Here is a 17,138-nt window from a genome sequence, read left to right on the forward strand (position 1 = left end):
ATCATAAGTATTCGTGGGAACGATATTCTACTCACTACTATATTACCTGACGACCATGTATACTTGCGTGAGTGTGTTTGATCGCAACAATAAACTATCCAAGTATCGTGTAATTATTATTATTAGGCACGATTTCTGTCGAGGTCGTACGGCCCGATCCAGAGTGTCGTGTGCACTGTCGAGGGACGTGCGGCGCGATCCATAGATACATCTATCCTGCCGAGGCGTTCGGCCCACTCCACAAGAAAGGAGGATATTTTCTTATGTACCTTCGGAAAGAGAGTATATTTATTAAGATCAATTCGAGAGGATGAACAATTTCTCTTAACAATTAATTAATTTAAATAAAAAAATTAAGCATATGAGATTTCCATCCTTTAATATTTTTATCTAACAATTCATAATATATATATATATATATATATATATATATATATATATATATATATATATATATATATATATATATATATATATATTAATTAATATTAATTAAACAAAGAATATAATTTACACAAGTAATTCATGTTTTGAGTCCTAAACTACCCGGACTTTAGCATTAATAGTAGCTACGCATGGACTCTCGTCACCTCGTGCGTACGTAGCCCCCACAATTAGCAATAATTATTACTTTAATTACCTATGGGTAATTTTCCCCTCACAAGATTAGACAAGAGACTTACCTCTATTTGCTCTAATTTAATCCACTTGAAGGCCTTTTCCACGATTATCCAACTCTGTCTGGCTCGAATCTAACCAACATAATTCGATACAATCACTAAAAATTATAGGAATCAATTCCATTAGAAAATATTATATTTTTCAATAAAAATCCGAAATTAATTAAAAATTAGTTTGTGGGGGGCGTATCTCGGAATCCGGCGAAAGTTACGAAATCCGAAAACCCATTCAATTGCGGGTCCAACCATACCGGTTTCACTCAAATCCGACTCCGAATCGATACCGAAATCTCAAAAATTTGTTTCTATGAGATTTCTAAAAATTTCCCAAATTTTCATCTCCATTCTCTAATTAAATAGTGAAAACAATGATATATTCGTGTATATTGACCAAATTCGAGTTAGAATCACTTACCTAAATATTTTTCCTTGAAAATATGCCAAAAATTGCTTTTGCTCAAGCTCACGTTCGTCAAAAATGGCAAATGGGACGAAGTTCCCTCCTTTATAGATCTGCCCAGGCAGCCTTCGGAATTGGGCCTCGATCGTGGCTTCGATCATGGCCCTTGAGCATGAGCCTCGGTCATGGCCTCGATCATGGCCTCGAGCCTGGGCCTCGGTCATGGTCTCGAGCCTGGGCTTCGATCATGGCATCGAGCCTGGGCCTTTGATCATGGTACTCGAGTTGGGCCTTCGATCCTAAGCCTTATCCCTGACTTCGACCTGGGCTCGATCTTAGGCTCGATCACAGCCCAGAATATCCAGCAGAAGAGAAAAATTGCAGCAGCTTTTTAAGTCAAACTTTTGATCCGTTAACCATCTGAAACTCACCTGAGGCCCTCGAGACCTCAACCAAATATACCAACAAGTCCTAAAATACCATACGAACTTATTTGAAACCTCAAATCAAATAAAACGACGATAAAACCATGAATCATGCTCCAATTCAAGCTTAATGAAACTTAAAATTTCTAACTTCTACATTCGATGTCGAAACCTACCAAATCAAGTCCGATTGACCTCAAATTTTGCACACAAGTCATAAATGACATAATGGATCTATGAAAATTTTCAGAACTGGATTCCGACTCCGATATCAAAAAGTCAACTCTCCGGTTAAACTTCCAAACTTAAATTCTTATTTTAGCCATTTCAAGCCTAATTTAACTACGAACTTCCAAATAAAATTTCAAACACGCTTTTAAGTCACAAATCACCATACGGAGCTGTTGGAATCCTCAAAATTCTATTCCGGGGTCGTTTTCTCAAAATGTTGACCGAAGTCAAACTTGGCCTTTTAAAGCCAACTTAAGGAACCAAATGTTCCGATTTCAACCCAAACACTTCCAAATCCCGAACCAACCATTCCCGCAAGTCATAAATCATTAAAAGCACATACGAAAAATTTTATTTTAGGAAACGGGGTTCTAAAAGTCAAAATGACCGGTTGGGTCACAATGGAATAGGACCACCCCTCTATTTATAGGGAAAAAGTGACTTAGTCACCAAGTAACAAACCCTAAGATCTCTCTAAAATATAGACATTTACCTTAAATATAATTCTATTTATAACACTCCCCTTGAATGTCTTTTCAACACATAATATGACTCGTTAAAACCTTAACTAAAATAAAACCCTACGCGATATAATTACATTTTCAATAATCAGATTGAAACTTAAGCTATACTTATAGTGACATGAAATATAAATAATGTTTTGTTTAATAATTCAAATTATTAATGTAGTTTAATTAACTACAAAGTTTTTTTATTGTTAATTTGTTTTTGGCTTAATTGTTTTTCAATGATATGCTCTATATTCAGTTTAACCGCAATCAAATACAATACACATATAAACTAATTACTTATATAATTCAGTATATTTTTCTATATCATGGTTTTTTCCTGAATATTATTTTTCTAAAGGTTTAATCGCATACGCAAACACAAACTTTAAAGAGAAGGCTCGTGCTCGGCTCGACCTGGTCTGTAGCCAAGCTCGATTAAGCTCGTATACAACTCTGCTCAATATTACATAGCTCGTTTAATTAATGGGCTCGACTCGATTTGGCTCACGCTCAAGAATTCAAGATATCTTAATTGATCATAGCAGTTTTGATATACAGTAAATTTATTTAAAATACAAAAGGTATTAAAGCCTTGACAGTTCTAGGGAAATCTTCAAATTTGGATAGGTACCATTTCCTAGTAGCATAACTCCTCCCCATCAAATAAAATGATGTGCCTATGGTAGAAGAAAAAGAAAACAAAGTTTGACTAATAAGAGAAAACCCAAGAAATGTGACAATCTCAAAAAGGTAATGAGGGCATATAACTAAGTTAAATAGGCCACCTTTGGGAATCTTATAACCATTTTCACCCTTTTTTCTCATATTAGAAAGGAGAAAATGGTAATAAAAATTGCCAATAATTCCCACCATAAATACAATAAAACCAAGGTACTTCAAGTCAATATTTGGCTCTGATGATCCTTCAGTCAAATGTTGAATATATATTAGGCTTGAAAAGGCCATCAAGTAGGATGAGGAAATAGTAATTGCAGAGTTCATAGCCATGGCACCACTATACTTGTGCACAAACAGAACCTGCAAAAATATGTAAAATGTTACTCTTAAGCATAGGCGGATCTAGAATTTTAGTTCTATGAGTTCAACATTTAAAGTTATGGGTTCATATTTATTATAATTTTAGTAATTTTTTACACATAATTTATACTCCGCATCGAAAGTACTGGGTTTAGTTGAACTCGATGTTTCTACGGTGCATTCCACCCTGTTCTCAAGCTTATTCTAAAGTGCTAACATTCCAAAGGTTTTAATATTAGTTTAAGTTATATGCACTAAGGGGTCGCTTGATTTGACAAGTTATGATTAGGGGTGTTCAAAATCGAACCGAAATCGAAAATCGAACCGAAACCGAAGCTTAATGGCTTATTGGTATCGGGTTAACGGTTTAATGGACGGGGAACGGATTGAAATTTTTTTATTAACGGCTTATCGATTTGGGGGCGGATTATTCAATTTTCTTAACGGATAATCCGTTAACCCGTTAAGAATATATATATATATATAAATAATCAAAAACCATTCTTCCACTTCCAGTACTCTATCTCTGTTCTCTATTACTAATTTACTATTAGACATTTAGTTATAATTTACTATTCCATTTAGTTACTATTAGATAATTTTGATTGTTTAAGCTGCTATCTATGGTTCACCTCTACTTTTATTTTTTTAAACTAATGCATGTTGTCTATGTTTAATAGAAGAACAGTAGTGTTGTGCCACAACTTTTATCCCACAATATTGACGATAATATTGTCTTGAATTATGTTCTGGGGAAAGAGCGCATTTGCGTTTTCTGTAAATTGTTTACTGCTTATAATCCATCCCTATTTCTATACATAACTGCCTTTTGCTCGGTGTTGTTTGTATGGTTAATGATATAGCGTGAAATGCCTGGTTGAGAGTTTAAGTTAGAAATTTGAAGTTGTTGTTTGAACTTTAAAGCTGCAGAAATTCAAGCACTGTTAGGCGTTAGCTGCAGGCCAAACATTTCTGTGTAGACTGCTCACTTATGGATTAATCATTTTGAAATATCTATTCTGGACTCACTTTGAATATAGACTGGAATTTTCTATTCTGAATTAATATGCTAGGCGTTAACAGACATATGTATGTTTGGATTCATGTAATGTAGTCTGCTTTGGGATTTAATGGTAGGCGTTAACAGACATGTATGTCTGGACTCATATGTAGTCTGCTTTGGGATGTAATGTAGCCTACAATGTGTTTTGCTTTTTTTCACTCTACAACACATGACACACTACATCATTCTTATGTAGGCGTTAACAGACATGTATGTCTGGACTCAATGTGTAATTTCCTATTCTGAATTTGTATGCTAGACGGTCAACAAACAATTAATGCACGCAATATAGATTGCATTAGGCCGATAAACCGCCCCATAATCACCCGATAAGAGCTAAACCGATACCAATTCGCCCGATATCTTATCGGGTGGCTAGCGGATTAATACATTTAAAAGCCGATAACCGTTAAGCCAAACCGTTAAGAATAATTAACCGCCCAATCCGCCCGATAAGCAGCCCTAGTTATGATGGATTAGTTATATTAAAATTGGTTATGTTATGATTTATTATTCTGGTATTATTGCTTATGGACCGTTTAACATGTTGTATTGATCCTGAGATTATCAACTTTGCCTGGGATTATAATTTCACCCTCTAGCAGAAATAAGTTATCAGAGTACTATAATTTATTTCAAACTTAGTAACCAAATAAGAAATAAGGCGGTACTAAATTTTAATTCCTGGATTATTTTTGTTTATCCACATTACCAAACGACCCCTAACAATGCATAGATTTTTACACTGACAGGCAATGACGATGAAGCCAAGAATTTTAATAAACAATTCAAAAAATTTGAACATGAAACCTAAAGCAATATTTGGACTACATTTACCACTACAATGAAACCTTCTCTAATGTCGAGAGGATTTAAAAGTTTATATATATACAAAAAAAAATTATTTTTCCCCTATTTACGTGATTTTCCAACTAAGAGATTTCAATTGAACCCCTTTATTGGTTGTGGCTCTTCCATTGTTGTCGGATTAAGTTGACTTAGGATGAAGTATAAATTTTCATAGCAAACTTGATAAAGTACGTGTTGTAATCGATTCGATTGAATTGATATTGTAAAAATTATTTATTTACATTATCAGTATATATAACTTAAATTCTTTAATAATGGTAGTAAGGAAAGGAAAGGAAAGAAAAGGGTAATTTACCTCAAGAACTCTTTTGAAGAAGTGAAGGGCAATAGCAGAGTTGAGCATGAAAAATCTGATTCCGCCATTTGGGAAGATCCAAAAGAAACTTAGACATGCTATTAGACTAGGGGTATAAGCTATAAGCATTCCCATTCTACTTGGGACCTTAGCTTTGACTTGCTTCTTAGAATTCAAATTCCAGAACTTTGAATATTCAAGATTCTGTTTTCCAAAAGCTTCTGAAATACCCAATATTGCAGAAAATACTAAATTCATCACTACCATGATTTTGTTGAAAATTAAACTTGGTTCTTGAAATAATATTTCTCTAAATATTTGTGTCATTGGCATCACTTCCTCTCTGGTATTTTTCCTATGTTTCTATTGTTTTCTCTTTAGGAGGATGTGTGGATGTATTTTTATTGGATTAGGGGAACAAAAGGACAGAGTGAAATGTATGGGTACTGAAGTGGTTAGGCCAAGAGCATCTTACAAATGGCTGACCAATAAGAAAATGTGAAATACTTACTATGTAAAGAAATAAGCCACAAAAAGATAAAAAGTTCTCTGGTGCATAAAGCATTTCTTATGCACGCAGGGTTTGAAGAAGGGTCGTACCCCAAAAGGTATAATGTACATAATTTATCCTAATACAAGTATTAGTGAATATTTTTACTGCTCGAACTCATAACATATAGATTACACTGAGACAAATTTATTATAGCTCCAAAGATTCCAAGACACAAAACGATAAATAATCTTAATCCCAGGTTTTGTTGGACTGACTTTCTGGATAACATATTTTCCCCTTTTTCATTGATGAGAACGGACCAACAAAAGGTAGGGGGGGAAACGAGACTGTAGCTACCCATTTGGCACGCACTTAAATTTGGTCCCCATTTTCTCATTACGTTATTGAGTAGGCGTTTAATAAATTTAGACATAAAAATTATAGTAATTTTTGAAAATAAGTAGTTTTTGGAGTTAAGTCAAAAAATTATATTTGGAATTTAAAATTATATTTGAACATGTATTTTACGTGAAAAAGTATTGCAGCTTTGTAAGTGAAAAAAAATTAAAAAAGATTTTGAAAAACTCATTTTCAAAAAGAAAATCAAAAACTTACAAAATTTAATGGATAAAAAGAACGAAAAAAAAAGAAGAAGAAAATTATAGACAAACAGGTTTTATTCTCTGAACTGGTTCGAAATGGTATTGATACCTCCCTCCCTTCTGATTTAGGGGTTCCGTTAAAAAATAAGCCCCGCGAAATTGAGAATTTCTTTTTTATTTCAAAGAAATTGAGTCCAAAAGTAAAGATAAAGCTATTTTATTTTTGTAAAAACTGAACATTCTTTAAAATAAAGTGTGATACAAAATACTATTTTGACAGTAGAATATTGAAAAGTATAAAGGGTATAAAGATTAACCTTTACTTCGAGAGAAGTGGGCACAATTCCGTGACAACCCAATTTTTTTTATTTTTCGAACCAAAAATTTAGATAAGGATAGTTAATTTGGAAGTCAGAGAATATCAAATAAGTTGACAATAATAGTTGATTTAAGATGATTTAAGAAATAATTTTGTTCGTATTTTAATTGTGAACTATAGTGGCTAAAAATGATTCTCGTAATTGGTCAAAAGTCAATCTTTTCACAATTCTTTCCCAAAAGTATAACATCCAATTAGCTAAGAGCCTATAAACTCATATTTTCCATATCTGAGATCCGTTGAAGGTGGATTGGTTGATGTTTTTCTCAATAGTGAACTACAATGCTAAGGTCTGCGTATATCTTACTCTTTCCAGATCCCACATGTGAAATTACACTGAATATGTTATTGTTGTAATAGTGAACTACAAATACAAGAAAAATTCATCGTTTGCCTCCTAAAATTGGGCCGAACTATTTACTTTACGGGAGAACATATTGAATTCAACACAACAACATATTGAAGAAGAAGTATCTGCCAAAAATCGCTCAATTTATATTAAAATGCAATACATTTTGAAGTATCTGCACAAAAAATAGCATAATCATGTGCTTGTTTGACATAGGTACATTAACAAAAATTGATGGTCCTTAAAAAATAGACTAAAATATGTAAGGAATGAGTGCCTTGATATTCTTAGGAAAATCATCAAACTTGGACTGGTACCATCTTCTTGTAGCAATGCTCCTCCCCATCAAGTATAACATTGTGCCCAAAGTAAAGGAAATAGAATATAATGTTTGAGAAATGCAAGAAATTCCAACAAAAACAAGAATCTCAAAGAGGTAATGCGGGCATATGACAAAATTGAATAGACCACCCTGAGGGATTTTATACTCTTTTTCACCCTTGTTTCTCAAATTTGAGAGCAAATAATGATGGTAAAAATTACCAATTATACCAACCAAAAATATTATGAATCCACTGTATTTGAGATCAATGGATGGCTCAGGCAAACCTTGACTAAGGTGTTGACCATAAATCATGGTAACTGTTGAGAGGAAATAACTAAATGATATTACTGTTGTAGCCTCAACATCCATTGAACCACTGTATTTGTGAACAAATAGGACCTAGTATCAACAAAGCAAAGACATTAGAATTTGTTCAAGATAATATAAAGCTTTAATCTTGAAATAGCTATTATAACAACGCAGAGGAAGACTCAGAGCAGGTTCTGTTGGCTCAACTGTACCATCCTTTCGCTCCAAGTATTAGGGGTGAAAATGGGTCGGGTTGGTTCGGATTTTTTAATTACCAAACCAAACCAATTGTATCGGGTTATTAAATTTAAATACCAAACCAAACCAATAAAAGTCGGGTTTTTTTATCTCGGTTTTTCTCGGATTTTTCGGGTTTTAAGATTTTTTCGATTTTTTCCCCATAAAGTCTTCATAGCACAAAACGTAAAATTTGTGCTCCAAATATTTCTTTAATCCTAGTAAGACATAACTATATAAGATATTTTTCAATAAAATAACATAAATATGAGATGAGTCATGATATTGTACTAAAATATTCAACAATAAAGATAATAAAATCGCATAAAATAAATATTATTAATAAGCCATAATGAAATCAAACATAATTTAAAATTATGACTAATAAATACTATTATTTACATGACTAACCACTAAAAGAAAAGTAAGTTATACATTTTATCTAAACTATAAAAAAAACTAAAAAAAATAGATATCCAATACTATTTTCATTCATAGTACAATTGAATTGAATATTTTTTATTAGCATTAGTATTAATTTGATTTTGGTTTAAAATTTATTTGAGTTAGTAATATTTATGGACTATAAAACTTATTGGAGCATCTAAAAATTATAAGCCCAAGCTTGAAATAATACGTTAAAAGATAAAACTATGAAAAAGGTTAAAAATATTTATAAACTACACTATAAATATTTTTATGTATTAAATATATTTAAAACTTCTATACATATAATGTCGGGTTGGTTTGGTTTCGGTTTGACTTTTTTTAGTTAAAACTAAACCAAACCAAATATGGTCGGGTTTTTTTTTTTCAACACCAAACCAAATCAAACCAAACCATAGTCGGGTTTTTTTTCTCGATTTGACTCGGATTATCGAGTTGGTGCGGTTTGTCGGTTTAATTTGTACACCCCTACTAAGTATATATATATATTAAGATCACACTCATTCTTGATCTACATGCTCTAAATCATAAATGCACATCTAGCTACATGAAAATTAAACTAGTCTAGATTTTCCAAAAGGCTACATTCATTCACAATACCAAAACACATGGTAGACCTCGTTTGTTCTCAAACTGTAATGGGCCATTGGCAGGGTATATTAGAATAATACTAAATATAGTGTACTAGTAATGTTGAAATTAGTTATGTTGTAATTATTTTTTATCTACTGTATGATTTGGTGTATTAAAATAACATGCATTGTATACGGGGTATACATATGCTTGTTGTATTAAAAATCATGGTATTACTAATGTCATAGTGTGCAATGTATTAGTTATTCTAGATTAATACCAAATAGGATGTATAACTAATACACGTATTAATTATACATAGGTTGAAAAATACTACCAAACAAGGAACTAATAATATCAAAGCTAATACATATATTATTTTGCCCTAATACATCCTACCAAACCAGAAGCGGATCTAAGATTTAAATTTTATGGGTTGAACCTTTAAGGTTTTTAGCATCGAATCCATTATTTTTTTAAAGTTATGGGTTCAAATTGCTATTTATTGCGATATTAATGAATTTTTACACATAAATTTATGCTTCGCGTCAAAAATAATGGGTTCAATTAAACATGGTGCCGATACATTGCATCCGCCTCTGTACCAAACGATCCCTTAGAGTTTAATGGCTGTTATGTAGTGACAATATAAAGAATTTTTATATCAAAATCAGTTCAAACACCTAACTGAAAAGAGCAAATTAAAAATATCAAAAGTAATATTAAAAGAAACTTTTTGAACAGTACCTCTAAGACTCTCTTGAAGAAATGTATGGTTAAAGCAGAAGAAACCAAAGCAAATCTAAGATCCTCATTTGGGAAAATGGCAAAAGAAGCAAGACCAGCAAGAAATGCAGGGCTATACAACAAAAGCATGCCTTTTTTACTCCCAATTCTTGCCTTCTTCTCATTTTCACTTTTAGTTGATACAAAGAACTTGGAATACTGCATATGCTTTCCTTTAATTTCAGAAAATCCAGCATTTGCTAAAGAAGCAACACTTATAACAGACATTGTAGTAATGAAAAGAGAAGGTGGTGGAGGGTATAGAAATTTCAGCAATGTAGACATCACCATTTTTCTATTTCTTGTTCTGTAATATTTTGTGTTTTTAGGGAAATATTGTGTATATAAAAAGCAACAAACACCCTAGTTTTTGTGCTATTTGTACTCTTCTTGGATTTAGGTGTTTGACAAGTATATATGGTGGATTTCACTAGTTGGAAGAGCAGAATTTTAAGAGCCACAATTACATGTGAATAACAACATATCAGAAAAAGATGGAAAGGGAATATACATTTAAAGTTATGACTGGAATTTGGACATTCCAAAGACCTACGCGGTCACAAATTTTGCCAGTAAAAATTTGTAGGTTGGCTAGTGACAAGTGTCCAAAGGAGGTACTAGTATTATTCCCGTTTAGCTGACCATATTGCTGTTTATTCCTGAATAACAAAAGATTGTGAGCCCACAAATATGTGTAATTCATCCGTTTCAATTTATGTGAACTTATTTTATTTTTATTCCGTGCTAAAAAGAATGACCTCTTTCCTTATTTCGAAATAATTTACCTTTATACAATGATTTATAGCCACACAAAATATGTGTGCATCATTTTATACCATAAATTCAAAAGTCTTATCTCTTTTCTTAAACTCCGTATCCAGTCAAATGAGTTTAACACATAAATTGAAACGGATGGAGTATTATTCAATGGCATTGGCACCCTAGTCCTTTCTCCTTCTGCTGACCCCACCCCCTTCCCTCTTCTTCTTCCCCGTCCTCTCAAGCTCGCCATATCTGCTCCTCAATCCTCATCTTCTTTTTTCTTCTTTTTTTAATTTTTTTCTTTCTTCTTCTAGTTCTAGATAAATTGAGAGCTAACAAAAATAACATTTTTCTAAATTGAAATTCCCAAAACTTGTTAGCACATGATCTCTATTTTTCTTGACCAAATACAATAATTATTTTTTTTATTCTTTATTTGGTATCACAAAGAACGAGAACAATACGCGTAAATAGATTGCCCATTACACATCTTATAGTAAGCGGGCAAAATCACCAAACTTTGTCCATATTAGAATTGGAGTAAAACGAAAAAATGCATCACAATATCTTTTAATATTTCACCGAGAACAAGAACAAACTACACGAACATAAATCAAGAAAATGAAAATGGAAGCTTTCGATCTTCTTCCCGGATGTCATTTTCGTGCTTGTTGATTTTATGGAGTAATTAGTATGTAAAAATATAAGCAAAGGAATATAAAAGAATCATGAATAAACCAAAAAAAAGAAAAAGAATAAAAATCAAAATATAAATAACTTTCGACGTGGCCCCGACATGACGCGTGTGTAATGCACCTCACATTATGAGAGTGGTATTATAATTTCAGGGTGATATTTATTCTACTTCAAACAAGAATAGGGGGTAAATAAACGTCCGTAAAGTTGCTATGTGCAATCATGTTTTCTGGACAAGTTTAAGGGGAAACTTATGTATTTTGCTTAAAAATTATAATTTTTGAAAAAAGTAATATTTGGAGTTAAGTTGAAAAATAATATTCGAAATTTGAAATTATGATTGGATACGTATTTCACTTGAAAAAATATTACAGTTTTGTGAGTGGGGAAAACAAATCTGAAAAATTTCGAAAAAGTGATTTTCATCTTCGAAATTTTTTCAAAAACTTACAAAATTTCATGGACAAACACATTATTGAAATCAAATCGAAAAAAAGAAAAAAAATATCTATGGACAAACGGGTCATATATATATACACAAAAAGTGATTTTATCCTGTCACACCCCTTTTCTACCCTAAAAAAGATATACGTGTTATAGATTGTGGGTTAAAGAGTTTTTTCAATCAAAGTGACAAATTTGAATATGGATTATTTAATTTACAGAGTCGCCACTTGAAATTGATTTTTTGGGTGTCCCAAGTCACCATTTATTTGAATTCCTGGTCAAAGAAAGGTTTGACTCTATTATTAGTGGTCTGCGAAAATAAAATTCGGGTAAAAAATTCCGTTGACCGGGGAGAAGGTGTAAGGCATTCCCCAAGTCTCGTGGTTCTAGCACGGTCGCTTTATTGACTACATTTGGCTTATATTATTTTTGGATAACCTGTGTTTTATTGATTCTCATGTTTTACCTATGTCCGCTTTTATTGCTTGATTAGATTTATGAAAATTATCTTGAAATAAGTCGCGCGTACGTGTACTCATTTTTGTTTGGCATCAAGAATCATATCATGCGTACGTGTACACAATCAATAACGCATTTATTATTATTCAGAGTTGATTGGTCAAGTCACGTGAACGCGCACTTGTATTATTTTCCTAAACTAATTTGAAATTATTGTAAGACCAAGAGTTTATGGATAGAAAATTATTTGAAAGTCGAAAAATATATTAGTTATTTAAAATATTGCGAAGTCATCCACAGTTAGAAATATTTACAACTTACTACTCTATCTTTGAAATTAGGAGACATTTATCCATTATGGAAGAATGAGCTAATTATTAGTCTAGTGACAAAATTATTGGACCTAAGCAGATTTATACTCAATCCAACGCATGTCTAATTCTTTCTTTCCTATTAAATGTGGTAACTCATTTCTGGTTCACTTATTTGAACTCCAACGCATGGCCCATTAATATGGCAAGATGTAACGACCCGGTCGGTCGTTTTGAGTATTATAATCCCATTTTCCCATTTACTGCTCAAATTGTGAATTTCAGTTGTTATTTGGCTTGCCAGGGGGTAATTGGTTTGGGTCCGGTGAGATTTTGAAATGATTTGGAGCACTTAGTTTCAAGGTTTAGAATTTAAGTTGAAAAGGTTAACCGAATGTTGACGTATGTGTAATGACCCCGGAGAAATTTTGCTAAGAAAATTAAGGTTTTGGTGGTGCCGAGGTAGATCAATTAGTACAAAGATTATAGAAATTTCTCGCGGCGAGCTTGCTCACCGCGGCTCGGACTTTTTGGGTTGAACAATACACCGATGTGTAAAGAAAAATTCTGTCGGAAAAAGGTCATTTCTCCGACCACTTGCTGTCGCAGAATTACTCTGCGGACCGCATAATGGTCGCAAAGTGGAATAGGAGAAGGGTAAGATTTGAGAAAAATCTGCGGTGCACTATGCGACTGCAGACCTGTTTTGCGGTGCATTATGCGACCGCAGAACAAGTATGCAGACCGCATAATGACCACAGACTGGGTCAGTAACGCCCAGCTTTGGAGGCCAAATTATGTGGCCAGTATGTGGACCGCATACCTGTTATGCGATCGCATATGCGACCGCATAACTGCGTCAGAGCTTCCATTCTTTCTAATTTTTGACCCGACCCAACTTCGATTTATAGCCCTTGAAGCTCATTTTTGAGCCAAAATCTGATATTTTAGAGAGAGGTGAGAACATTTTAGAGAGAGAAAGTGAAGACTTAGTCATTTATCCATCAATTCTTGTTCAAGGTTTGAAGATTTCACAAGAATCTTGCTAGGGCTTCAAAGAGGTAAGAATTGCTTTCCCCAATCCTTCAATTTCGGGTTTGGAGTAAAAATGGATGATTAATAGTATGATTCTTGGGTGTAAGAGTATTATGTATACATACCAATAAGGTTATGGAAGGATTGTTAAGTTCAAATGGGTACGGATTGGGTTAAAAATGGTAGAAATTCTCATAGACATTAATTGAAGATTTGAGAGTTGAGTTGATGTCGGATTTTGGTGAAATTCATATGGTTGGACTCGTGGTTGGATGGGCGTTCATATTCTGTAACTTTTTTCTGGTTCCGAGACGTGGGCCCTACGAGCGATTTTTGAGTTAATTTTGGATTTTATTGGAAAAATTAGTATTTACTTATGGAATTAATTATAATAATTTGTATTGGCTGAATCGAATTAATTGTGGCTAGATACGAGGCTTTCGGAGACCAATTCTCGTGGCAAGGGCATATCAGAATAAATAAGTACACGGGTTGAGGTAAGTAACAATTATAAATCTGGCCCAGAGGGTATGAAATCCCGAATTTTGGTATCATGTGATTATTTTGGAGGTGGCGCACATGCTAGGTGACGGGCGTGTGGGCGTGCACCGAGAGGATTGTGATTTGGTCCATCCCGGGGAACTGTAAAGTTGAATAACTTATTGTTAGCTATATGATCTCTATGTGTTGAAGAAATTTGACGATAAATCATGTTAGAAATCATGCTTAGGCTATGTTATAGTACTGTTGAGACCCGTAGAGATCGCGTACTTGTTGAATTATTTGCTAATTGATGTCTTGTACTCAGTCATAATTTTTCTTGCGTATTATACCTAAGTCTTTCTGGATATTTATTGATATACTATGTTATCTTTGTTTGGGCTGATCTTTGTGATTTCTGAAAGCCCGAGAGACTTGAGAGGTTGAGGACTGAGTAAGGTCGAGGGCCTGTCGGTGAGGTAAGAATATTATGGCACGTGAGTTGTCCGTGCAGGATATTATAGCACGTGAGTTATCCGTGCAGCACATTAGTTGTCCGTGCAGATTATGGCGCTTGGGTTGTAGGAGCTCCTCCGGAGTCTGTACACACCCCCAGTGAGCGCGGGTACCCATTGAGTGTGAGTGCTGAGTGCTGAGGGCTGAGAGACGAGTGATTGAGCTGTTGTGATGAGTTGAGTGACTGTTGCCTGAGAGGCTCTACTTGATTTGCATTTGTTGTTGCACTTGGTTGCTATCTGTCATTATTGTAAAATCTCTGAAAGAATTTATATTCGGATTACTTGAAATTGAACTGTATAAAATTGATTTGACTTAAACGCCGGATTTGAAAGCATGTCTATTCTTTGCTGGAACTACTGAAAGTGAATTATGACTGTGTAGCTTATCATTATCTTCAGTTCCTTAGTTATTATTGTTACTTGCTGAGTTAGTTGTACTCATACTACACCCTACACTTTGTGTGCAGATCCAGGTCTTCCTGAATATAGCGGGTGTTGATCATTTCGTGCAGTAAATTTTCAGGAGATTTTGAGGTAGCTGTCATGTTCCGCAGACCTTGTCTCTCCTTCTCTATCTCCTTGTTTACTGTATTTGGTCTTAGACTATTATAGACCGTATTTTCCAGACTTGTACTCATATTGGATGCTCATGTACTCAGTGACACCATGTTTTGGGAGTGTTGTATTGGAAATTGCTAGATCTTTGGTATTGTATTAAACGTTACGTTTTTAAATTTAAAGGAAATCGTGGGTTATTGATGTTGTCGGCTTGCCTAGTACTGAGATAGGTGCCATCAGGACAGGTTAGGATTTTGGGTCGTGACACAAGATCTTCATTCTTAATTCTAAATAGCAAATCTCATTAAGATAAAATCCTATTCAAATAATCTGTTGACAAATCGCTTGAAACATGTAAAAAGAAACTACAACATGATAATGTGTGTAAATAAAATAACACAAAAAAGTATCACATGAACCTTTATAAGAACATCACATAAAACAATGAAATAATTAACAAAGGGAGAATAAGCAATGAACCTTTAAGCAAAAAATTTCCTTCAGAACTTGATTAATGCAAAAATAATTCTAAGCCGAACAAGTACATCAAACCAAAGGCAAATCGGCAGATGAGCAGAAAATCTAGCGACGAACCTTCTAAAATTCGAGCCCGGACCGAAACTCGACTGTACCTCGTGAGGTTGTTGGTTTTTGGCGTGAGAGAGGTGACTATCAATGAAGCTTCACAAGGTGTTTTAAGGCTTGAATTTGAGGTATTTTTGGGTCTTAAACAAGGTGATGAATTGCTTGATTTTTCGAAAGAAAGAGCAAGAAAAGAATGAAACGAGTAGAAATTCTCTTAGCGCAGAAGAATAATTTTTTTTCTCTCAATCCTCTCCTCTATTTTTCCTTTCTTCTCCTCACATTTATCTTCTATTTATAGAAAAAAAATCCGAATTTGTTCAGATTTTTTTATTTTTTATTTTATTATTTTTTAATTAAAAAGAATTTTCACTTCCCATTTTTCTTCTTTTTTAAAAAATAAAATAATTCCCCACTTTCCTTTATTTTTATTTTTTAATTTTCCACTTTTTTTACTTTACTTTGTTTTATTTTCCACTTATTTTACTTTTCTTTTTTTAATTTTCACTTATTTTACTTTTCTTTTTTTAAATTTCCAATTTCTTTTACTTTTTTTTAAAACATTTTCAGCTACCTTTACTTTTATTTTTTTAATTTCATCTTTCTTTTAATTTTATTTTTTTAATTTTCCACTTTCTTTTACTTTTTTTAAAAAACAACTTCCACCTACTTTTACATTTAATTTTTTATTCCATACTTTTAATTTTCCTATTATTTTATTCCCATCCGAAATTTTATAAAAATATTTATTTTTTTCGGTTTTTTTAAATATATTTTATTTTAAAATAAAGATAAAAAATAAAAATAATACTAATAGTAATAATTTAAACTTTTAAATTATTTTTAGTTCTTACCCTATATTAAAAAAATATAACAAAGCTAAAAAAATATATATTAAAATTTTAAAAATATTTACATAGTAGAAGGTGATAAAAATTCAAATATAGTAAAAAATTAGGTGCTCACATACCCTGATTATAATTTTACGGCGATTTGGATTCAATCATTTGAACCATGTAACTCCGCTCCTGACCTAAAATGTTTGGTCTAAGTTTCACTTTAAATCACCGGTAAGGATGGGGAAGAGGGGGGGGGGAGTTAATTAGCAAAAGATCATTTTTAGTCTGTGGCTGAAACTATTTATATCCGGTAGCCGCAAAGTGTATTGTGTGTGTGTGTGTGTATATATATATATGGAAAATTCCTTTGGGCCACACCATTTTGGACCACATTGACCCAAATGGGGTCATTAAAGTAAATTTACGCCCAAATTAGG

At 33.1% G+C, this 17,138-nt stretch overlaps 2 protein-coding genes across 2 annotated transcripts; both read right to left on the bottom strand.

Annotated features, from left to right (window-relative positions):
* Positions 1–2,769: 2,769 nt before the first annotated feature.
* LOC107808975 (steroid 5-alpha-reductase DET2) lies at positions 2,770–5,964 on the bottom strand. Its single transcript, XM_016633541.2, has 2 exons — positions 5,515–5,964; positions 2,770–3,286 (listed from the first exon to the last, which is right to left on the bottom strand). Exons 1-2 carry the CDS (start codon positions 5,845–5,847, stop codon positions 2,816–2,818), a joined length of 804 nt encoding a protein of 267 aa, XP_016489027.1. The 5' UTR covers positions 5,848–5,964; the 3' UTR covers positions 2,770–2,815.
* A 1,500-nt stretch (positions 5,965–7,464) lies between these two features.
* On the bottom strand, positions 7,465–10,443 carry LOC107808974 (uncharacterized). Its single transcript, XM_016633540.2, has 2 exons — positions 9,976–10,443; positions 7,465–8,061 (listed from the first exon to the last, which is right to left on the bottom strand). Exons 1-2 carry the CDS (start codon positions 10,303–10,305, stop codon positions 7,591–7,593), a joined length of 801 nt encoding a protein of 266 aa, XP_016489026.1. The 5' UTR covers positions 10,306–10,443; the 3' UTR covers positions 7,465–7,590.
* Positions 10,444–17,138: the final 6,695 nt, after the last annotated feature.

Source organism: Nicotiana tabacum, chromosome 13, assembly GCF_000715075.1.
Source record: "Nicotiana tabacum cultivar K326 chromosome 13, ASM71507v2, whole genome shotgun sequence".
In the NCBI taxonomy this organism is placed as follows: Eukaryota; Viridiplantae; Streptophyta; class Magnoliopsida; order Solanales; family Solanaceae; genus Nicotiana; species Nicotiana tabacum.

What these genes read in the sequence shown, in the direction of transcription:
- LOC107808975 (XM_016633541.2), bottom strand. Translation starts at nt 5,847, where the DNA reads ATGCCAATGACACAAATATTTAGAGAAATATTATTTCAAGAACCAAGT. An exon ending in TCTTCAAAAGAGTTCTTGAG is followed by an intron (nt 3,287 to 5,514) that starts GTAAATTACCCT and finishes ATATTTTTGCAG; the next exon opens with GTTCTGTTTGTGCACAAGTA.
- LOC107808974 (XM_016633540.2), bottom strand. Translation starts at nt 10,305, where the DNA reads ATGGTGATGTCTACATTGCTGAAATTTCTATACCCTCCACCACCTTCT. An exon ending in TCTTCAAGAGAGTCTTAGAG is followed by an intron (nt 8,062 to 9,975) that starts GTACTGTTCAAA and finishes TGTTGATACTAG; the next exon opens with GTCCTATTTGTTCACAAATA.